Raw genomic sequence first — 25,655 nt, 5'->3', positions numbered from 1 at the left:
CTCTGTGAGATTAATCAAGACTATTAGTGTTTTTGTTGTTGTGACTGTTTTCCTCTTTTGGATACTCAAGCCCAGAGTCCTGTTCATTTAAATAATCAGACTGTAAGCATTGTAATTTTCTCTCTCATTGTGCACAAGATGGTGCACTTCCATAGCTTGGTGGTCAGAATGTCTAGCAGCTATGAGGAGGACCAGGATTTGATTCCCAATACTGCCACGTAAGTGAGAAGTGGGGGATCAAAGGTCAAGAAAGTTGACAGCAACTGGGTGTGTGGTGTGCTGACCCCATGTGCCTCCGTACCACATCTGAATGATGCCATTGGCAGAAGATGACATGGCGGTCAGTTGGTCCTGCTTGGCCCATCAGGGTCATAACATGGAGCTTTGCTTGCTTGCTTGTGTATAAGATACACAAAACAAATTCACTTTGAGAATTGTGGTGAATATCTGGAACCATGTAAATTCAAATGTGTGCATAGCAGGCACTGTACAGATTGTGATCAATGGAACTGTTATTTTTCCATCTGCTCAGAATGTTCGGGCTCATGATGGTGCATTCTGATTAGATTAGATTAGATTAGATTAATACTAGTTCCATGGATCATGAATACGATATTTCGTAATGATGTGGAACGAGTCGAATTTTCCAATACATGACATAAATAGGTTAATTTAACAACATACTTAAGTTAATATAACAACTTTATTTTATTGTGTTTTTTTGTTTTTCTTTATTTTTTATTTTTATATTTTATTTTTTTATTTTTTTAATATTTTTTTCTTAATTTATATCTAAAAATTCCTCTATGGAGTAGAAGGAGTTGTCATTCAGAAATTCTTTTAATTTCTTCTTAAATACTTGTTGGTTATCTGTCAGACTTTTGATACTATTTGGTAAGTGACCAAAGACTTTAGTGCCAGTATAATTCACCCCTTTCTGTGCCAAAGTTAGATTTAATCTTGAATAGTGAAGATCATCCTTTCTCCTAGTATTGTAGTTATGCACACTGCTATTACTTTTGAATTGGGTTTGGTTGTTAATAACAAATTTCATAAGAGAGTATATATACTGAGAAGCTACTGTGAATATCCCTAGATCCTTAAATAAATGTCTGCAGGATGATCTTGGGTGGACTCCAGCTATTATTCTGATTACACGCTTTTGTGCAATAAATACTTTATTCCTCAGTGATGAATTACCCCAAAATATGATGCCATATGAAAGCAATGACTGAAAATAGGCGTAGTAAGCTAATTTACTAAGATGTTTATCACCAAAATTTGCAATGACCCTTATTGCATAAGTAGCTGAACTCAAACGTTTCAGCCGATCATCAATGTGTTTCTTCTAATTTAATCTCTCATCAATGGACACACCTAAAAATTTGCAATATTCTACCTTAGCTATGTGCTTCTGATTAAGGTCTATATTTATTAATGGCGTCATACCATTCACTGTACGGAACTGTATGTACTGTGTCTTATCAAAATTCAGTGAGAGTCCGTTTACAAGGAACCACTTAGTAATTTTCTGAAAGACAGTATTGACAATTTCATCAGTTAATTCTTGTTTGTCAGGTGTGATTACTATACTTGTATCATCAGCAAAGAGAACTAACTTTGCCTCTTCATGAATATAGAATGGCAAGTCATTAATATATAATAAGAACAACAAAGGACCCAAGACTGACCCTTGTGGAACCCCAGTCTTGATAGTTCCCCAGTTTGAGGAATGTGCTGATCTTTGCATGTTACGAGAACTACTTATTTCAACTTTCTGCACTCTTCCAGTTAGGTACGAATTAAACCATTTGTGCACTGTCCCACTCATGCCACAATACTTGAGCTTGTCTAGCAGAATTTCATTTGAGAGATCACAAAAAATCCCAATGGGTGGTGTTCGGTTATTCAGATCATTCAAAATTTGACTGGTGAAAGCATATATGGCATTTTCTGTTGAAAAACCTTTCTGGAAACCAAACTGACATTTTGTTAGTACTTCATTTTTACAGATATGTGAAGCTACTCTGATTCTCCTCCACGGCCACAGTAAGCTACATGGGAGGATACATAAAACTGAGATATTTCACAACAGTTTGTAAGGGTTCACCTTCTTTTATTTCTTCATTGATTGTCCTCAGTGTCGACATACTGGCTGAAAAAATAGGGGGTGGAAGTGCAACTACTGTCTACTGTAAATGATGTAGCTGACAGATCCACAGTTGTGTTTCACAGTCTTTTACTTTCACTGTTCACAACCCCCCAATAATCCACAGTTATATATGGCCAGTGCACTATTGTTTAAACTTTCCATAAGCCTGATTAATAGTTTTCAGGTGAACATCCTCATACTGCTACAATAGTTTACTGTTGAATATCTATGAGCAGTAAAAACATAACCACATAATTCATAGTTTTTTGGAATAATCATTGTTTTACTGCATAGCCAAATTGTGTAACACTTATTTCATAGTTCAGTTGAAGCATTTTCATTGTTGTGACCAACACAAGTTTCTCGTCTGAAACTCGGCTGTGGACTGACTGTCTTGGGACCAAAAATTGGGCCCTTATACATACTCACAATAATAGGTACTGTAAGTACACAGTGTTAGAAGTTAAATTTACAGAAATTACAATTAAAACTTAACTCACTAAATAACTGCATACATCGAAAAATTTGTTCCTTTTAACACTTTCTTCTACTACAAGAGTTAGACCAATTTATTTGTTAAAATGATGAAATTAACACATATAATTATGTAAACAATACTTTTGAAAAAAACTGTTAGTTACTTTGGAATTAATTAAGGGCTGGCTTTGCCAAATAGATCCTTTAAGAATGCTATTGTTTCATCTCCCAAATGTTTATAATTATAGAGAATTTATATTTGTTTATATGTCAACAATAGAATTTAAGTTACAAAACAATGACTGATTTCACCCTATAATGAAAGATACTAACTTGGAATAGTCAAAATAAATTAGAAAATCAATTACATACATAAAACTAAGCACAAATTTAGATCTATTGTTATATTCTTTAAGACTGAGGGCCAACCTTTCACTTTTATGAAAATGCAGATTATACTCATGTATGTTAATGGTAATTAGTTAAGAACAAAATGAATTTTAAGGAGGCAGATGGAAAAACAAGAGGGGAAGTAAAATTATCCCAGCTTGCTTTGTCACAAGTTCATTTTCATAAGATCACAAATAAAGAAACCTTGTGGTGTGGACCTAGGAAGACAAATGACAACAACCAAAAGTAAGACCACAATGAAACTTGATCAGCCTCCCAGGGAATATAACTGATGAAGTTGTCTTCCGAGTGCAGGCTAAGGGTCCAAAATTCACTCTGATTCCAACTCAATTACCAATTGCAGATTTTGTAAACAACAAGGAACCACAATAAGCTAATTCTTTACATCAGCACAAATAAGTCCACATCATCAAGTCACACTCCTATGTGCTGGACCATAGTTCATTGCATTTTTTATTGTTGTAACTGATGTTTTTGTTCCTTATGCTCAAACCTAAAGCCCTGTTTGTTGAAACAATTAACTCATGAATGCTTTAATTTGCTCAGTTCTCCTTCATCTGAAGTTTTTCAGCTCAATGAGGAACCTTCATAGATGATGATTTCCAATTTTCAGGTTCATATCAAACCAGCAACAGTAGCTCCATTGTGACAGCTTTGACTCAACCCACATTAAAAAGTAGCTATTATACATACTTGCACTCTTAGGCACTCATCCATAGTGGGAAGCAGGAGTTACCTAAATATGCTGATAACCTTACCAGAGCCTTTACAAACAATATCCTGCCCATCTAGTCCAATCCCATGTCATTTCTGTTACACCTATTATGGCAGAAAGTCTGTCACCTCCGTGAACCAGTCATTTACCAGTGCTCAGTATTACCCGGTCCTTTAAGAATTCAAACAGATCCACTAAATTTCATTGTGCCCTGATGTCCAGAGCACTGTGAGATAATACAACTAACTGCTGGGAATCAGCAATTCAAATGTATGTTGAGTAACATACCCCTAAAGGAAATGGTAACAACGAATAACTGGGGCATCAGTCATAATGCTGAAGAGGCCATTCCAACAGCCACTGAGGGACAGGGTGCAACTAGCTACAGATTGTGGTGGGTATCAGAACAAACAATGCTTGCCCTCTGGGCTCTGAGGTCACACTTGAACCATCCTAATTACTGTCAGAGAAGTTGAGAGCCTTTCTCATGGGATTTCAACAAAGCTCGCAATCTGCAGTATTGTTTTCATAACTGATTGTGGGCCCCTGGTTGTGAGTTGGGTGGAAGGTGTGAACCAGTGACTTTGAAGGTTCTGGCACATGATAGGATGTCACTCCTAGACTTGCATAAAGGGATGAGAACTGTAGGGATTCCCTATATGACTCTGGGGTGCACTACATATAAGAGGTGGAGTACACATAAGTACCCTGAAGTATTAATATAAGATCCAAAGAAGTACACTCCATAGATGAGACTATTTACATTGTGGTGGAAAATTACTAAAACATTCACAACAAATTGTAATTGTTTGAAGCACTCCTGTAATACTAGGCACATAATGCAAGCTGAAACACAAAATTGCAGTAGTGAGGCGATTGGGGCAATTCTAAACATATACCAAAATGACAGGGTATTGGGAATCTGAGGTTGTGTATTCATTGCAATAGACAAGAAACTTAAATTCACCAAAACAGAAATGGAAGCTGCACAAGAGATTGTTTGTGCAAGACTCAGTATCAAGTGTGGACATACATGTATAATTTTATCTTTATACTAAAAATCAGACTCACCCCAATATGTAAGTAAAAATTTTAGAAAAAAATCTTTGATCACTAGTACATACACTGATCAGACAAATTATTATGACCACCTTCTTAATAATGTGTTGGTCCACATTTGGGAAGAAAGCAATACAGCAAAAATTCTGTGTGGCATGGATTTCACAAGTCTTTTGCAGGTTTCTGGAGGTAGATGGCTCAAGATACCCAGTGCATATTTCGAGCAGCCATTCTCCTGAACAATATCTGGAGACAACCTATTTGGTGTTTCTGAAAGACTTGTGGCTGCACCAGCACTGTACTCTGTCATCAGATCTGTTACAAATTTCTACCTATCCTGCTTCACAAAGTGGGCAAATCTCTAATCTACACATCCTGTAATGAGGTGTGGATGTCCAACAGCTTGTCACCTACTTCTGGTTTACCCATCCTTTAAGCACTTTCCATAGGTGTTCACAACAGTAGTATGGTAAAAGCTGGTCAAATTCACTATCTCTAAAGTACTTGTTCCTAGGTGCTGGTAAATAACAATCTGCCCTTTGTCAAAGTTACTTATGTCAGTAGATTTCCAGCTGATGCAGAGTGTAACTTTAGTTTGTATTAGTGCTGCTTCTCATGATGCAATTAGTAATGGCTGCTTATCTCATGTGGATGTCCAGACATGAGCTTCCAGTTTGCAATATGACCTCACTGAAGTCCTTTTGACTTCAAAAATTATATCCATTGACAATACTGGCATATTTTCAGTGTCATGCATGATGGATCACCCTTTATGCTAGTCAGATACAGTACATGGTTCCTACAATTACTACAGCATGCCAGTTTGAATACTAGATGGAACATTCATATCTAACAAGCATTCAAAAAAACCTGAAAATGTCCCTCATTGACAAAGTGACTGAAGTTTTTGAAAGAAAATATTATCATGTAGAAGAAGGTGTAATTAGACGAATGACGAACACTAACTTCACTTAATGAAGATTTATTTAGCACTTGCACATACAAGAGTGCGGAGTGAACTGCATATGGCCAGAACACATATTGTACATTTACAGTTGCAGAACATTCCACTACGCACATACAAGAGTGCGGAGTGAACTGCATATGGCCAGAACACATATTGTACATTTACAGTTGCAGAACATTCCACTACAATGATTCTTGACACTCAAACTGAATATAGAAATTAAAATTGTACAGTTCAGGAGAGTTTTGAACTCACCACCCTACATACAACAGTCTAGTATTATAACCACTACATCACAGTGACTGCATTACTCAACTTCTTCTGCAACATTACTCCCTCCTTCAGAGAACAGTGTGTCTGTGTTGTGTCCTCCTAGTCCGGGAACGAGTCATAGGTCATGCATACTCCGACTCCTGATGACTGATGTTTGCGCTGGTGGTGATTTTCTTAGAACTTCCTTTGCCACTATGCTCTTCATCACCTTTCCACTTGTTGCCCGTCGCTGGAGCTTCAAGTTTACCCTGGGTTGCAGGATCCTTATAGTGCTTCATTCGAAAGATGTGGACCATATCTCTGATCTTTCATTGTCTTGTGTTGGTGTCAAAATCTTCAACTTCATAAGTAACATCAGATAACTGTTTTACAACCTTATAAGGTCCAAAGTAGCACCTGAGGAGCTTTCAGAGAGACCAACCTCCCGCACACAAGTGAAGATCCAGACGAGATCACCAGACTGGTAGACAACAGGGCAGTGGCTCGTGTCATACCTTCAGCGATCGTTTTTTTGAGCCTGCAGTATGTGTGGAGTCGATCTAACTGCCAAGCTTCCTCAGCTCTGGCTAACACCTGGCCAATGTAGTCATCGTCCACGTCATCAGGATGTAACGGAAACACAGTGTCCATCGTCGTAGTCGCCACACACCCATGCACCAGGAAAAATAGCATAAATCCTGTGGTGTCTTGTTTGGCTGAGTTGTAGGGAAACATCACGAAAGGTAATACCTCATCCCAGTTGCTCTGCTCAACACTGACGAACATTGATAGCATGTTGACCAAGGTCTTATTAAGGCATTCAGTAAGCCTGTTAGTTTGTAGATGGTAGTGAGTCATCATGTGATGAGTAACGTTGCACCAACAGTTTATCTCTGTCACAAGATTTGATTGAAAAACTTTCCCTCAATCCGTCATTAACAATCTTGGGGCACTGTGTTTTAATACAATGTCTTACATGATGAATTTGGCTACCTTGAGTGCTTCGGCTGTTTCCACAGCTTTTGTAATGGCATAGCGTGTCAGATAATCAGTACAAACAATAATCCATCTTTTGCCACTAGCAGACATTGGAAATTGTCCGAGGAGGTCAATCCCAGCACTCTGGAAAGGCGTTTCAGCTGTTGGAATTGGTATGAGTTGGCCAGGTGGTTTCTGAGGAACTGCCTTTCTCCTCTGGCACTCTCGACAGTGTGACACATGGTGACAGACGCTCCTAAATAAATGTGGCCATAAAAATCTCTTGCAGATCCTATCGTATGTCTTAATAAATCCTAAATGTTGGGCCTCAGGTGTGTCATGGATTTTCTGTAGAACATCTATGTGTATGTGTTTAGGAATCACTGGTAGCCACCTCTTTCCAAATGGATCAAAGTTTTTCTTGCAAAGTAATCCATTAACTACCTTAAATTGTCCTTTCACATCTTCTGACCAATTTAAGGCAAGCATGATTTGAGATATCTTGGCATCCTTCTTCTGCTCAGCAGAGAGATCCTGGAGTGCAGTGAGACAGTCACTGTCTTCATCAAGGTCTTTATGGTCTTGCACAGGGATTCTTGAGAGACAATTGACATCTTGGTGTTTTCTTCCACTTTTGTACACTATGGTAATGTTATACTCGTGCAGACGCAGTGCCCATCTGGCGAGTCGTCCTGTTGGATCCTTGACCTGTCAACCAACAAAGTGAATGATGGTCTGTAACAACTCTGAATGGCCTTCCATAGAGATGCTGTTGAAATTTTCACATGGCCCAGGTCACAGCAAGACATTCTCTTTCTGTAGCTGAGGAGTTTCTCTCGGCTTTTGTAAGTGTCCTAGAAGCATAGGGTATAGTCTTCTCTTTTCCATCCGAAATTTGCACCAGAACAGCACTGATCCCATACCCACTGGCATCTGCATGCAGTTCTGTAGGTGACCAAGTACAGGGTCAGTTCTCAGAGCTTTTCGCAGCACATCAAAAGAATCTTGTTGAGCACTACCACAGGTAAATTTAGCATAGGCTTTTAACAACTCTTGGAGTGGCCTGACTTTGATAAAACGATGGTAATAAGAACATAATCTGAGGAAGCTTCTCACATTTCTAATACTTTTAGGAATAGGAAATTCCATTATAGATCTCACCTTTTCTGGGTCTGGCCGCACACCTTCGTTTGACACAAGATCTCCAAGTATTTTGATTTCTTTCGCTCCAAGGAGACACTTTCTTGGATTAAGTTTCAGTCTGCCTTGTAGGAGACACTTAAGAACGTCCCTCAGTCTTTTTATATGTTCATCAAATGTCTCTGAGAACACTATAATGTCATCTAAATAACTAAGACACACCGTCCACTTCAGGTGACTTAGAAGATTATCCATCATCCGTTCAAAAGTTGCTGGTGCATCACATAAACTAAATGGCATTAACCTAAGCTCACACAGGCCCTCAAGGGTGATGAATGCAGTTTTCTCACGATCTGCCTCATCTACTCCACTTTGTCAGTATCCCGAGTACATGTCCAAGGTTGAGAAAAACTTAGCCCTTTCAGACTATCTAGTGTATTGTCAATTCATGGAAGGGGGTAAATGTCCTTTTTAGTTATCTTATTAAGCTTCCTGTAATCAACACAAAAGCACCAACTGCCATCCTTCTTCCTAACAAGAACCACTGGTGACGACATTGGCTCTGAGAAGGCTGAATGATGTCATTCTTCATCATTTTCTTTACCTCATTGCAAATTATTCGACATTCTGTTGCTGACACGTGGTATACTCCCTGGCTTATTGGTTGATGGTCTCCGGTGCTGATCTGGTGCTTCACTGTTGATTTGTCTAATTTGCTCTTCACCTGTGGATTGAAGCATCCAGATAAATCTTGAAGAATGGCAAGTAGATTCTTCTGTTGCTCCTTAGTGAGATCTGGTGATAGTTGAGCTAGAAGATCTTGTTTTGTAGTGGTAGCTCCAATGTCGCCCACAGACTTGGCATGGGAGGTTTCTATGATGCTCAGCTGTTCAGCAAATACTGGCTCAGTGTTTGCTACATACATGCATCTTGGAAAGATCTGAGGTTCTCGGCGGCAGCTAACTATTCGCAATTCACCGAATACATTCTTAAATGAGACAACAGAGGCTGGGATGACCAAGTTTTCTTCAGTGGCATGCTTCTCTTACATTCCACTACAAGATTCACAGGTTGATGCATGGGATGACATATGACAGTTACCTTTCTAGTGCTGGCTGCAGGAAAGATCACTTCATCCAGCACACATAGTCTCCACACACTCGGATGCGCATCTTCCTGTCCACAGTATCTTATCTTGTCTAGCATAATCTTCGACTGACCACAATCTATAATTGCTTGAGAAGCTTTCAAAAAGTCCCATCTGAGAATGACGTCATGTCTACACTCTTGTAAGACGACGAATTCTAAGGGCTTTGTATGGCCACTTATACCCACACAAATGACACATCTTCCTGTAGGTTTTACATATTTCCCATTAGCCACCTTCAGCAGAGATGTTTTGTTGTCGATGAATATGGTTTTCTGCAATTGGCGGTGGTACTTCTCTGAAATGACGGAATATGATTCTCCAGGGTCCACAAGAGCTTGGGCTGGTTGGCCATCCATGAGGATATTGACACAGTTTCCTATAATTTTTGTAGTGATCAATGGCAGAGGATTTTTCTCTTCAGCGGCCTCACCTCCAAGGAAGGTCGCACCCTTTATTTTTCCAGGTTGCAATGGCTAGGTGATTGGCAGGAGCTTCTAAATGGCAATGGAGACCTTGATCGGCATGTTGGGGAGCATCCTCTTCAGCGGCTAGCTTGCAGCGATGGTGACCCATGTCGTCTTGCACCCACATCTTCTTGTTCATCTTTGTTGTCCCGGAGCTGGCGTTGGCTAAGATCAGTCTGCTGTCTTCTGGTGTTGGTGTCATCAAATACCTGCCACCTTTCTTGACAATAGTGCACCACATGTACCGGTCGTCCACAGTGGAAACATACTGATTGGTTATTCTGGGTCCTCCAGACAGCAGTCTTCCTTGGTGCCCAAACAGGTTCCTCATGTGGCATTGTAGGAACATAACTTACCCTGGGTCTTGACTTTTTCATCGTTTTAAATGGAAATGAAGGACGAGAGATTGGTTTCAATGCCTGTTCCACTTCTTCCCTTATGACCTCTTGAAGCATCTTGGTATTTTGCTCGCCGTGCAATCCAAGTGCCTTCTGAACTTCCTCTCTGACTATCTGATGAAGAACACTTGTGAAATCAGTTCCTTCCTCCATCGCAGACATTGATACGGTGTTTGGAAGCCGTTCAAACTTCTTGCATGTAATTCTTTTTTGATGCATTGTCTTGATATACTGTCACCATTTTAAGAAGTCGTCTGCTGTCGAAACCTCCTTCAGGAGTAGGGCTTGATACATGTCCTCAGCAACACCCTTCATGAGATGTGCAAGCTTATCTTCCTGCTTCATTCTAGGATCCACTATTTTACACAGTTCCAAGACATCTTGAATGTAGGATGCTGTAGTTTCTCATGGGCATTGTGCCTTGCACTTTAATTTATATTCAGCATTGCACTTCTGTCATTGTGTGTCACCAAAATACTTGCACAGTTCTGCCTAGAATACTTCCCAGCTTGTGAACTTCTTCTTGTTGTTCTCATACCATTGCTTGGCAGTGCCCTCCAAGTAGAAAAATACCTTAGCCAAACACATGGTGTCATCCCACTTGTTAAATTTGGCTATACACTCATATACCTTCAGCCACTTGTTTGGATCTTGGCCATCATCACCAGAAAACCCAGAAGGATGTCTCATGTGGTGGCACACAGCTGCTGTCATTGTAATGTCCTATTCTTCTTCTGTCTCCAATAGATTGTGATCTGTTGAATATGGCTCAAACTTGGGTTTCTCGCCACGTAAACGGTGGCTCTTTCGTGGCCTGATGGGAGCCACTGTGTCATTGATAATGTGCGCTATCACAAGTTCCAATACCCAGTGTCTCCACCAGAATAATGTCACATAAAGGAAGGTGTAATTAGATAAATGACAAATACTAACTTCACTTAATGAAGGTTTATTCAGCACTTGCACATACAGAGTGAGGAGCAAACTGCCTCCATCCAGAAGACATATGGTATATATACAGTTACAGAACAATCCAGTGCAATGATTCTTGACACCTGTGGATACTTCTAGAATGTACTCGAATGAAATAAAGAAATTTAAATTTTACACTTCAGGTGAGCTTTGAACTCACAACGCTCCATGCAACAGTCTAGTATCATAACACTAACCCACAGTGACTGTGCTACTCAGCTTCTTCTGTGACAATATAAATCAAATTTTACTGAAAAATAAGGTAAACATAGAATATATTTATATATCAGTGTAAAATCCATGCATCTAAAAGGTAGTTAAACTGGGTCTATGCTGCAAATGAACATGAAAATTCACTCGAATTAGTATCTTGAGCTGTTTTAATTTTTATGGTTTACCATAAAACTGTCCTTGACCTCATAATACTATAATCAAAAACCACCCAATATTAAGATAGTAGGATCTTTATCAAGCATCTGCTGTTGTGCATCATAGTGAACTAAATTTATCTTTATCGTTACATGATGTGTGTGTTTATTATAGGCATAAAACCCCACTGGGCTAAAAAAGGGGAAAAGTATCTTATATTTAAAACAAATGTGTTACTGTACTGGCAATTTTAAAGGACTTGATTGGTACTCACTAATGGAAACTGAGAAGTTGTTGTTTCTCTGTTTTAAAGACAACCATAGTGTATATGTGTAGCATAACCTCTTGTCTTGAAAATTCCTTCACAGTTTATGAAGCTGTGGATGTGATAGTCTTCCTTACATTGTACATATAAAATCTTAATGGATTAATACTTACCTAGGCTTTCAGCGCCCCATATCTCCAAGCCTGGATCAAAAGCCCCAAGTTGATGAAACCAATCTTTGCTGATTAAAAATAATCCACCAGCAATGGTTGGACTCCTAGGAATATTAAATCAGGATTTGTAAACGGAGAAAAAGTGTATATTAATATGTTGCTGATACTGTTCACAATAACTGCAGAAAGTCAAAAGACTTTAAACAAAAGTACATGTCATTTTATATAAACATAAGTTAATTTTTATACAAATGTTTTGTATAAATATATGTATGGGTAGTTTAACACTGCATTATATTAAATTAAAATTATACACATATAGTAATAATCTATGAGAGCAACAGATTTTAACTTTTGATGAAGGTGATGGTCATCAACTATAGTTAGCAGCTATCATGGTATTACTTTGGAAAACCAGTCACAGTGACTGGGTCTGCTAATTACCCTCAGTTTTCTATAGAAGTGCAACATTTTCAAAATTTCATACTTTCAGTGTACTACGTTAAAATTGTAACATTTGATAAATAGAAGAAGTAACCCACAAAAAACTTTAACTTGTGATTGAAATCTGTACCTTGTTACTGTCAGTTTTTATTTCATGTGGGGACCATGTTCAAGTTGTGGGGTGCAAAGCAATGAACACTTTGCTGTATGATGGACAAGATTACATTCTCTGTACAGAGGTTGTTCCATTATTTTGTGTTGCTTGAATGGATACAGCTATTAATTTCAAGTGAGTGTTCATTGCTGATAAAAAAATTTCAAGACAGAAAGTGTGTGTGATGTTGTCAATTTAGAGTGCTCCACTTATTGAAGAGTGGCTTGGAAGTATTTGAAGTAAATCAGATTCAGTGTAACCCATGAGTTGTCAGTGGCCAGTGTCCTGGTTCTAGCTCAAGGTATTATTAATTTCTATTGGGATGCACATATTTTTGGACATTTTAATGACTTTTATAGAAAGCAGTACAGTATTTTTTGTACAATGTAAGTAACCTTTTTTTTTGGGGGGGGGGGGGGGGGGAGCAGGGAGCTTTGTAGGAAACCTAATTTCAAATACTGACACAAATTTTCTGTGGAATATATTGAACTTCACGTTAGGATCTCCTTCAATATATATACCTCAACTTATTCTTAAAACATTCTGTTCTGGTCTCATTAATAAGTGTCATTGCTTTGTACACCTCACAGCTGTTAGATGCTACATTGTCTACTTTCATTAATTGTGCACCATGATGAGACACCACATTATCAACTGGGTACATATTAATCATTTCAGCTTGAGCACTGTCTATAAAAATGTTATCAATCAGGCTCCTGCTATACTGCTGCACATAAGTTGGAAAATTCACTGCCGAAACAGCCAAATAATGATTCCAGTTCATTTTTCCTGTCAGAATCTTTTATGAAATCTACACTGAAATCTCACAAATTACTACCTGTTTCTTCTTATCTGACAGGTAGCTCAGTAATACACCTAGATTTTTCATAAATAGCTGAAAGCTTCTTACAGAGGATCTGTAGACTCTTACAATTACAAAAATTTTAAGTCTATAATCCATGATGTTTGACTTTTTTTATCCCTGTGGTTACATGGTGCTGAGACAGGCACTTAGCATCTATCACTTCAGAATTTTACACACCTGCTAGAAACACAAGAAACTCATATACCTTTTTTTTTCAGCTACCTAATGCTATGATGAAACAAATTAATTTTACTTTTCTGGAAACTGTTATGTACATTATGGTCCTGTTCTGCCCTAGTGTCTTAGTCTATTTGAAGACTGTCTGTCTATAGTCTGACTAACCTAAAAAATTGCTCTCTGACTCCAGTAATGGCAGGGATTTTGCCTTTTGTGCTTGTGGATGCCCTTACACTTTCTGCAGTCTGCGGTTCCCCCTCCTGTTCAAGCACAGGTCACTATTTGTGACCAGGAAAAACTAATAAGGAGTGTTAGATGGGTGCCCACATGAAGGAAGAGAGATGTGACATCAAAACTGATCAGGAAGTCACTGTTGCCCAGACACAGGTTTTGAGCACTTTAAAAAATGTCTTTGAGTGCTTGACATAGTGTGGGCAATGACCCATGAGAGACTTCAGCAACCTTACAAGTTTTTGAAAGTACCACACACAGGGAAAATTTATTTTTCACTGTGGACATAAATAGTGCTCCTTGCTTATGCATTTTTGTAAGACCATTAAGCAGTAGCAGTGTCAGTTCTTGTGGGAACAGCATTTTGACAATTCCTTGTCGAAGCCTGAGCTGGTGAGGAGTGAGATGGTCTTCCATGTCACAGCTGGTGAAGAATCCTTTCTCACTTGCTTGTAAGCCAATCTTCCACCAGTAGTCAAGTGATGTAGCACCACAGTTGGACTGTCTTCATCTGTTGCTAGGTTAACCATGGCTTTCTTCTCAAAAAGAGCCAAGTGCTCTCTCACAGAGATGTTAGTCTTTGGCATTAACTTTGTTGAGGACTTTTTTACATGTCATCTTTCTTACCTCTTCAGCAGCTCCAGAGGGGAACCTATGAATAGCTTTCTTGATGCTGCTTATGCTCTCATGCTTAAGTAATGCTCTTATAACTGGAGCAAACTGCCTTTGAACAGCATTAATTTTATCACTTCATTTAGTTCCTTATGCATTAAACTGACAGCCGTCCTCAAATTCTGAGTGCCAATATTTTTCATGTGATCTTCAGATAGTTTCAGGTAGTTATTGGAAATTTTTGCACTGTTTTACAGCAGTTTTTAGTTATTGGAACTTGTTACACTGTTTCACAGTAGTTTACCTACTCCCACTAGCAGGGCAAGATTCTGGAGGCAGGTGCAAGTGACAGATGAGCAAAGTTCATACTTTTTTTTGCCGAAGTCTTGCTTGCTAATGCAGATATGCTCTCACACTTCATTCAGAGATATTCATGAGAATGCAGCTTTTCCACTCGTTAATACTTCTTGGGTTATCAGCTGAGTGGTTCTGGGACTATTTTTAAAGAGGAAATGAAATGATGATAATGGCAATTAGGAGAACTGTTTCATCTAAGTTGTTCATGGAATGTGATGATAAGATAAATTCATCAAGAATATTCCCATTTGAGAGTGTTGCAGGCAGCAGACAGAGTAGACAGAAAACATCTTCACATTCTCACTACTGTGAAACATCACTTCTAAAAAAGTGTTCATAGCTCTTTAAGTATGCATTTTAGAGTCAATGTTAAATAGGAAATTTTTTCTTGTTTTGGTCCATACTACCTTTTCCCAAAATATGGAAAGCAAAGAGTTTGTGCTAGAAGAAATTTGTTTCACAGTATTGAAGATGAAGAATTGCTCATAGCTCTTAAGATATGCATACTGACCATTCCTCCTGGCACATCCTGTAGACACTACAAGTTTCTAAATAAAATTCACCTATCAAATATCATAAAATGTTGGGAAGAAACACATTAGATTTCTTTGAAAAGCAACTTTTCTATCTGTTGACCCCACAGCATAATTAGCCAGTTCACTGAAAATTTTTCAGTTTGCTATGTGGTATTGTAGATAAGGTTATTATTACTCATTCTGATCTGTGACAAATTATGTACAGTAACTTTTATAAGAGAATATACACACTATGTACCAGCATTGAAAATTATTAACATCATTATGGAAGAACAGTGATCTTGTTTAATAAACAGCATATTTAATAAACAGCAGTCCATAGCACAATAAATTTTTATTTTTAGTTCTGGCTATTGGTTTCAGTCTATAAGACCATTCTCAGAGCAAGACTCCAGATGACAGGAGGAGGTGGTGCAGAGAACTGCTGTGCACCAATGATTAAAAATCTTTATGTCATTATGGAACAACACTAACTGTACTCAATACTTTAATAAAAAGCAGACCAGATCTTATTAAATTTTCATTTTTACTTCTGGTTGCCAGCTCTGATTTAAAAGACCATCCTCAGATGAAGGTTCTAGATGATATAAGGGGCTGCTGCACAGAGCTGCTGTGTAGTACCAACTGGTAAGTGTCACAAATTGGATATTTTTGAACCAATAATTTATTTTCTTTTCTTACAATGGTTCCATACCTCAGACGGTAAAAATAGAACCCATATGGATGGATCACTTTGTTTTCCGTCTGTCTGTCTATTACGACCCCTTTTTCTCAGGAATAAGTAGAGATATCAAGTTGAAATTCATGTAAGGTACTAAGGTCTACAATCCATTGGTGGCACGAAAAATTTAAGCTTCTAAGTCAATGCAGTCAAAAAATGCACCCACGTATGTCAAATATATTGATACTCACTAACTCCTTCATCAAAACGTATAGATGAAATATTTACTTGTTGGGTCTGGTGGTCTAGCATGCCTCAAAACAGAGGCCACAGAGCCACAGAGTTTTTAGTCATTGTTTTAACCTAGCCTTCACTCTCAGTGATATGAGGAGTCACCAGAAACAGCACATGGTTCAGATTCCAATTTAAACTGCAGGCTCCTTTCCCTGGTTGGATAACTGGGGTAAGTTAGAGGTATGCAAGTCACTAAAGTGAGGTCCATTAGAAAGAATTGCACCAGGCCACTGTGCCACATGAAATTGTTACCTATGTACATAATTAAGTTTTTACGAAATCCTCAGAGCATATGTCCCACTTGCACTTGTCCACTTTTTTTTAAGCTTCCACACATTTGATAAACATTACTGCTGGACAAAACATGTTTCTATCAACACTGTAAACACAGTACCTGTTTCAGAAAGGCAGTTAAAATGTTGGTGTGGTTTATGCAAGTTATATTACAAAGTGGTTCAAAGTTTGTATTTCCCTTTATAAAAGTAGCATACTACTTTCTTTAGTGGCAGTTAACTCAGGGAGACAAGAATTACTTTGTATGTCATATAAGGAAAATTTTACCTACGTGAAAGGTTCAGATGGATCTTTCTTACTTTCTTTCTCTTCATTTGAGAGAGGCAACCATTTGAAATGCAGACTCCAATCAAAACCTGCAAAACATGTTGCAGTACGTTATTTAATGACAGTGGGAAATTAAAACACATTTGGCAACAATTGCTTACCTCCTTTCAGTTGTGATGAAGAAGAGTGGTATTCAAATGTGTCTTGGTTTATCACATCAATGACAGGACTAGCAACTAGCAGAGGATTCTGTAAAGAGAGAAATCTCCACAATTACAGCTAATAATAACATAATTTCTTTAATATCATTTCAGAAACACAGTATAAATTTAAGAAGTGTAAGTTTTTAAACTTTTGACATAGTTTTAAGCATTCATTCAGCTGAACCAAATTTCAGGGTCATCTCTAATGACATCATCATTGAAGGAACATTAAGACATAAAGTTTCTTCTTTTTATGTCCCAAGGGCAGAGCCAGTTGTATTGTAGTAGCATAATCCTTTTTTCTTGAGAAACATTGGCCAACCGGTGTGGCTGAGCGGTTCTAGGCGATTCAGTTTGGAACTGCGTGACCGCTACAGTTGCAGGTTCGAATCCTGCTTCGGGCATGGATGTGTATGATGTCCTTAGGTTAGTTAGGTTTAAGTAGTTCTAAGTTCTAGGGGACTGATGACCTCAGAAGTTAAGTCCCATAGTGCTCAGAGCCATTTGAACCATTTGAGAAACATTGGCATTGTTACTCTGTATTGTAATCTGTTAAGAATGAAGAATATTTTAAGGCTATTTCCTCCCATAATTTGGTCCTGCATTTTAGCAAGGGCATACCAAGTTTCAGGAAAAGTAAAGAGGCACAAAAATAGGAAAATTTTATTGCGAAAGGTATAATGAATAATTGAAACAAAAACTTACTCTCCTTTTCTCTAAACATACTTTACACATATAAAATTTTGATAATACTTTTCATCTAAGTATTTTTTCTCTTAAAACATGAATAACCCTTATCAATCTTCCACTTACTGTGTGATATGTATAGAAAATGATGCTGTGCAGTATATAAGAAGATCTGAGTGCAATATAGGTATCCTCTATGGTTATTTCTTCATTAATGATAAAGATGCCTGACTTCATACTTCTTGTAACTAAATTAGAGTGGTGTCATGTAATATGATCTGAAATATGACCTCCAATTAGCCAATTTGAGCACTAACCGTTGGAACAAGTTCTGTCATACCAATCTGTTTTCAAACAACCATGTTTGACATATAGATCCTGATGACTACTTTTTGTGAAGAATCCTGTGTTAAATACCAATCTCTCTGCAGTGCATTATTGGACAGTTGTTCATTGGGATCAAGTCTTCACATCATGATGGTGCTGATGCTAAGTTTTATTCTCTCTCCATTTCATTATCACATTTTTTTCCACAATATCAAAGACATAACACTGTGCTTAACATACAATCATCCACAATACACAGTTACTCATTTCACACATGATATGGTAGGGTCAAAGTAAGACTAATGGCAAGCCATCTATACTTTGGTTTTGCTGAGAGAGCAGTGTAAGATTTACAAACTATACGAAGATATATGAAGGTACATCAATTTTTTGATAAAGGGTGGGCATGGTACTCATAGATATGACAACTGGAAAAATAAGACATACATAATTATAGCCAGTCATTAAACTCTTTAAATTCATCTAGTGTTTAAAAATGAGGGTATGATTATTTTATCCAGGAATTATTAACATGCAGTATATAGGTTGTACAACATTGTTTACAAGTGTGGAATAGCCTGTTGAGCCACTATTAAATTCATAATTTCCTTAGCTGAATAACATTTGAAATAACCAGAATTAAGGCGTCCAAAAATGAGGAACTGGAAAAAGAAGTATTATTTTGTGGCCATTTTTAAATAAAGGATGGAAGGTAGATTAAGATTTAATATCCTCTGGACAATGAGCACCAATAGAGGCAAAGTACATTTTTGATACTTGTTAACTCCAAGAAAGAACATTATCCAAATACATAGCTATGATTTCAGTCTTTTTTAGGCACCTATCTGCCACTCAGTGTTTGAACTATACAGCGAATGGTTTTCTTTACTCTTTCCATTTTTAATATATACATTTGTTAGTCAAAATGTGTTTCAGAGACCAGACTTCATCTTCAGATGGCAGTCTAGGACTACAGTTCAACAGTAATGCTCCCACAAACACATGGTTTTGAAGACATGCTGTATACACTCTTGCTGTTTTGGCCCAAAGTGCAGACAGAGCAAAACTACAGCAAGTATTCAGAACATGCATATTTAAGCTATAAATTGAAAATTATTGTGTTTTAATTTTCAAAATTTGCGTTACTTTAAAACATCTAATTGCTCTGTAATATCTACTTTAGTTTGTGCTCCACAGATCTAATAAAATACATTTTCATATACCACTAAAATCTGCTAACATGCCAACACTATACATGTATTGTATCCCATGTATTGTATACTATATTTTTATGCAATGCATTTTCACTATTTACAAAATCAATTTGTATGTTTTAAAAGTTATGCAGTTGTTTTCTGACTAGGCTTTTCATATGAAGACAGGTGGTTAATAGTTGTTAAGCCTGAAAGTTTTAAAGTACTATGACACATTGTTTTTACAGGATATATTATTTTGTTTTATTTAACAATTATATGATTTATTGTAACATTCTAATTAATGTTGTGGTATATTGTAGATTAAATTGTATGTTATTTAATAACAAATTACGTCAGTGGTGAACATATGGATTTCAGTGTCAGTCATCATGCACACTGGTAGTTCTGACAAATATGTACAGAAACTAAGGCTCTTGATAATTCTTTGCTATGAAAAAGTAAAAAAGTGGTAATGTGGACAAAACCACTTATAACTACCTCAAAGGATATTACAGATCACAAATTAGAATAGCCAACTGTAGGGAAAATGACCCCCCCCCATGAACCATGGACCTTGCCGTTGGTGGGGAGGCTTGCGTGCCTCAGCGATACAGATAGCCGTACCGTAGGTACAACCACAACGGAGGGGTATCTGTTGAGAGGCCAGACAAACGTGTGGTTCCTGAAGAGGGGCAGCAGCCTTTTCAGTAGTTGCAAGGGCAACAGTCTGGATGATTGACTGATCTGGCCTTGTAACAATAACCAAAACGGCCTTGCTGTGCTGGTACTGCGAACGGCTGAAAGCAAGGGGAAACTACGGCCGTAATTTTTCCCGAGGGCATGCAGCTTTACTGTATGATTAAATGATGATGGCGTCCTCTTGGGTAAAATATTCCGGAGGTAAAATAGTCCCCCATTCGGATCTCCGGGCGGGGACTACTCAAGAGGATGTCGTTATCAGGAGAAAGAAAACTGGCGTTCTACGGATCGGAGCGTGGAATGTCAGATCCCTTAATCGGGCAGGTAGGTTAGAAAATTTAAAAAGGGAAATGGATAGGTTAAAGTTAGATGTAGTGGGAATTAGTGAAGTTCGGTGGCAGGAGGAACAAGACTTCTGGTCAGGTGACTACAGGGTTATCAACACAAAGTCAAATAGGGGTAATGCAGGAGTAGGTTTAATAATGAATAGGAAAATAGGAATGCGGGTAAGCTACTACAAACAGCATAGTGAACGCATTATTGTGGCCAAGATAGATACGAAGCCCACACCTACTACAGTAGTACAAGTTTATATGCCAACTAGCTCTGCAGATGACGAAGAAATTGAAGAAATGTACGATGAAATAAAAGAAATTATTCAGATAGTGAAGGGAGACGAAAATTTAATAGTCATGGGTGACTGGAATTCGAGTGTAGGAAAAGGGAGAGAAGGAAACGTAGTAGGTGAATATGGATTGGGGCTAAGAAATGAAAGAGGAAGCCGCCTGGTAGAATTTTGCACAGAGCACAACTTAATCATAGCTAACACTTGGTTTAAGAATCATGATAGAAGGTTGTATACATGGAAGAACCCTGGAGATACTAAAAGGTATCAGATAGATTATATAATGGTAAGACAGAGATTTAGGAACCAGGTTTTAAATTGTAAGACATTTCCAGGGGCAGATGTGGACTCTGACCACAATCTATTGGTTATGACCTGTAGATTAAAACTGAAGAAACTGCAAAAAGGTGGGAATTTAAGGAGATGGGACCTGGATAAACTGAAAGAACCAGAGGTTGTAGAGAGTTTCAGGGAGAGCATAAGGGAACAATTGACAGGAATGGGGGAAAGATATACAGTAGAAGAGGAATGGGTAGCTTTGAGGGATGAAGTAGTGAAAGCAGCAGAGGATCAAATAGGTAAAAAGACGAGGGCTAGTAGAAATCCTTGGGTAACAGAAGAAATATTGAATTTAATTGATGAAAGGAGAAAATATAAAAATGCAGTAAATGAAGCAGGCAAAAAGGAATACAAATGTCTCAAAAATGAGATCGACAGGAAGTGCAAAATGGCTAAGCAGGGATGGCTAGAGGACAAATGTAAGGATGTAGAGGCTTGTCTCACTAGGGGTAAGATAGATACTGCCTACAGGAAAATTAAAGAGACCTTTGGAGAGAAGAGAACCACTTGTATGAATATCAAGAGCTCAGATGGCAACCCAGTTCTAAGCAAAGAAGGGAAGGCAGAAAGGTGGAAGGAGTATATAGAGGGTCTATACAAGGGCGATGTACTTGAGGACAATATTATGGAAATGGAAGAGGATGTAGATGAAGATGAAATGGGAGATACGATACTGCGTGAAGAGTTCGACAGAGCACTGAAAGACCTGAGTCGAAACAAGGCCCCCGGAGTAGACAACATTCCATTGGAACTACTGACGGCCTTGGGAGAGCCAGTCCTGACAAAACTCTACCATCTGGTGAGCAAGATGTATGAAACAGGTGAAATACCCTCAGACTTCAAGAAGAATATAATAATTCCAATCCCAAAGAAAGCAGGTGTTGACAGATGTGAAAATTACCGGACAATCAGTTTAATAAGCCACAGCTGCAAAATACTAACACGAATTCTTTACAGACGAATGGAAAAACTAGTAGAAGCCGGCCTCGGGGAAGATCAGTTTGGATTCCGTAGAAATACTGGAACACGTGAGGCAATACTGACCTTACGACTTATCTTAGAAGAAAGATTAAGGAAAGGCAAACCTACGTTTCTAGCATTTGTAGACTTAGAGAAAGCTTTTGACAATGTTGACTGGAATACTCTCTTTCAAATTCTAAAGGTGGCAGGGGTAAAATACAGGGAGCGAAAGGCTATTTACAATTTGTACAGAAACCAGATGGCAGTTATAAGAGTTGAGGGACATGAAAGGAAAGCAGCGGTTGGGAAGGGAGTAAGACAGGGTTGTAGCCTCTCCCCGATGTTATTCAATCTGTATATTGAGCAAGCAGTAAAGGAAACAAAAGAAAAATTTGGAGTAGGTATTAAAATCCATGGAGAAGAAATAAAAACTTTGAGGTTCGCCGATGACATTGTAATTCTGTCAGAGACAGCAAAGGACTTGGAAGAGCAGTTGAACGGAATGGATGGTGTCTTGAAAGGAGGATATAAGATGAACATCAACAAAAGCAAAACGAGGATAATGGAATGTAGTCGAATTAAGTCGGGTGATGTTGAGGGTATTAGACTAGGAAATGAGACACTTAAAGTAGTAAAGGAGTTTTGCTATTTGGGGAGCAAAATAACTGATGATGGTCGAAGTAGAGAGGATATAAAATGTAGACTGGCAATGGCAAGGAAAGCGTTTCTGAAGAAGAGAAATTTGTTAACATCGAGTATAGATTTAAGTGTCAGGAAGTCATTTCTGAAAGTATTTGTATGGAGTGTAGCCATGTATGGAAGTGAAACATGGACGGTAAATAGTTTGGACAAGAAGAGAATAGAAGCTTTCGAAATGTGGTGCTACAGAAGAATGCTCAAGATTAGATGGGTAGATCACATAACTAATGAGGCGGTACTGAATAGGATTGGGGAGAAGAGGAGTTTGTGGCACAACTTGACCAGAAGAAGGGATCGGTTGGTAGGACATGTTCTGAGGCATCAAGGGATCACCAATTTAGTATTGGAGGGCAGCGTGGAGGGTAAAAATCGTAGGGGGAGACCAAGAGATGAATACACTAAGCAGATTCAGAAGGATGTAGGTTGCAGTAGGTACTGGGAGATGAAGAAGCTTGCACAGGATAGAGTAGCATGGAGAGCTGCATCAAACCAGTCTCAGGACTGAAGACCACAACAACAACAAGGGAAAATGAACATTACATTGAAAAATGAAATAATATATGTAAGCCAGCATAAAAGCACAGTTGGGTACAGATTGTAAAGAAATCATAAGTACTGTCAGTATCACAGCACATGAATTTAATCCATTTTTTGTCAAGGCAGCAAACCTGACTACAACCCCAACTTCTGGTCAGTATATTTCTGGTTCAATGTATGCTCTAATCTAGACCCCATTTTTGGCAATCAGTTTCTTCAAAATTGTGCAAATACTGGGCCAACTTTCAAGTGGACACAAATAGAAGTATGTGATGTGGTTAAAACAATTAAAAAACTAGAAAATTCAAAATCTCAGAACATTTATAGCTTATCAAATTTTGTGATTAAAAATAGTGGATCTCATATCAACTCACCTTTTACATTAATAAACTGGATGTATGCCAGTAGCCATTTTGCAGAGCTTCCAAAAAGAACAGTTGTCATCCCTATTCATACAAAGGGCAACAAAATATGCACAAATAATTATCGTCCAATTTCACTGGCAGTTATCCTTTTCAAAATAAGAGAATACTGAGTACAACAGGAAATTTTCAGACATTTTTCTGGAAACAATGTTTTGACTCAATCTCAATATGGTTTTACGTCTAAATTATCAACAATGAAAGCTGTTAAAGACATCATTTCTTTCATACAAACATCATTTCAATCAAAGTTATCTGCTGAAGCCATTCTAGTTGACGTAAGGAAGGTATTTGATTTGGTGAAGCATACAGTGCTACTGGAGAAACTGGTGTTATGGAGTCAAACACTTAGAATTTTCCATCATAAGCACCCATCTCAATGTGACAGGAAACAAACTGTAGTTTAGAATAACCAAAAGTCCCAATACTTAGAGGTAACTCAAGGTGTTCCTCAGGGTTCTGTGCTTGGCCCTTTACTGTTTATAATATTTGTGAATGATCTTCCTTGTCACATGCTCACTAAATCTGTAGCTTATGCTGATGACACATCATTCATTAGCTCTGGGAAAGACATAAAAAATTGAAACAGAAAAACAACGAGTACCTTAACTTGTCTATTATGATTCAAAACCAATGAGCTATCCATCAACTATGAAAAGACAGTGAACATCACTTTCAGCTTATTTAGCAGTGAAACTGAGTGCTCAGCTGTTAAGCTACTTGGTATATACCCTGACTGCAAATTAACTTGGGACAAACAGACAGACCACTCATGCAGAAAGCTCTCACATGTTACCTTTTTATTGACTAAACTACAGACATGTGTAACAAAGCCTCTGTTACTTAACTTTTATTATGCCTTTTTTTCACTGCCACCTGCAATATGGTATCCTTTTATGGGGTAATTCTGCAGGTTTCATAGAATGAGATATTTACGCTGCAGCGGAGTGTGCGTTGATATGAGACTTCCTGGCAGATTAAAACTGTGTGGCAGACTGAGACTCGAACTTGGGACCTTTGCCTTTCACAGGCAGAGCACTTGCCCAGTCTTGAGTTTGAGTCTCAGTCTGGCACACAGTTTTATACTGCCAGGAAGTTTCAATTCTGCAGGTGCCCAAAAAATTTTCATCTGGCAAAAAAAAAAAAAAAAAAAAAAAAAAAAAAAAAAAAAAAAAAGGAGAGAGAGAGAGAGAGAGAGAGAGAGAGAGAGAGAGAGAGAGAGAGAGAGAGACTATCAAGTCTATTTCTGAAGTTACAAAATCTAAAACCCACTTTTTAAATACTTAAAAGCATTGATAGTCCCAACACTTTATATATATACTGTTGCCTACTAAAGATTAAAGAAAACTTAAACAATTACATCTTGGGAGAAGCTGTACATCAACATATAGCTTGGGAGCTGAAACTAATAGACTTCCACAAAACTATATTAAAGAAAACAGTCTACCTATGAATATTTGGGTATAAAATTATTTAATACCTTACCTTTACAGGTGCATAATGACTCAATGATTTTAAAACAAAAACTCAAAAATTGTTGGAAAAAAGGCTTTCTACAATATTTCATAATTTCAAAACTGTTCTAAGGATGACCTGAGATGCTAAATTATTTCTAACTGTAAACTATTTTCTATTTATATTAGTATGGCAATAGCTTATTTGATACTTCTGGATATTATTTTCTATGTATGGTAAATTAAGAAATTGTTCTCTAGAGTATATTTTATGTGCCTTGTATTATTATTATTATTATTATTATTATTATTATTATTATTATTTGTACTGTAACTATGTCAACAAAATGTATTTGCAGAAAATATGTAAACTCTCTATGATGACATCAATTGCATAAAAATGCTCAGAGATGGATCAAGTTAAATAAATAAATAAAACCAACTGAGCTGTGTTTGGGGACTGGTTGATGAAAAACGACACACCAGGTAGTCTGTGACCTAATGTGAAGAGCTGCTGTCAATGATATGTAGCATTAGGGTTCTGAAGTACTCTATCCTATTAAAAGTATCCACACACACCTATGTAATGAATAATTGACTACTACATGCCATGAGAGGCAGCCCAATGGTATAAAAGGAGGTGGTGAGTATTGTGTTGTCAGTAGAGAAGCAG

At 37.8% G+C, this 25,655-nt stretch overlaps 1 protein-coding gene across 2 annotated transcripts in view; it reads right to left on the bottom strand.

Annotated features, from left to right (window-relative positions):
• The window catches only part of LOC126247968 (polypeptide N-acetylgalactosaminyltransferase 16-like), a 567,635-nt gene that overhangs the window by 55,577 nt on the left and 486,403 nt on the right, over window positions 1-25,655 (bottom strand). For both annotated transcript variants that reach the window (XM_049948532.1, XM_049948534.1), the window contains exons 7-9: window positions 16,996-17,083; window positions 16,839-16,923; window positions 11,943-12,046 (exon numbers count right to left, since the gene is read on the bottom strand). In XM_049948532.1, coding sequence (XP_049804489.1) covers window positions 11,943-12,046; window positions 16,839-16,923; window positions 16,996-17,083 — 277 coding nt within the window. The remainder of the gene's footprint in view (window positions 1-11,942; window positions 12,047-16,838; window positions 16,924-16,995; window positions 17,084-25,655) is intronic.

The sequence above is a fragment of the Schistocerca nitens genome, chromosome 3, assembly GCF_023898315.1.
Source record: "Schistocerca nitens isolate TAMUIC-IGC-003100 chromosome 3, iqSchNite1.1, whole genome shotgun sequence".
NCBI lineage: Eukaryota > Metazoa > Arthropoda > Insecta > Orthoptera > Acrididae > Schistocerca > Schistocerca nitens.
This window is presented reverse-complemented; position numbering and strand designations above follow the sequence as displayed.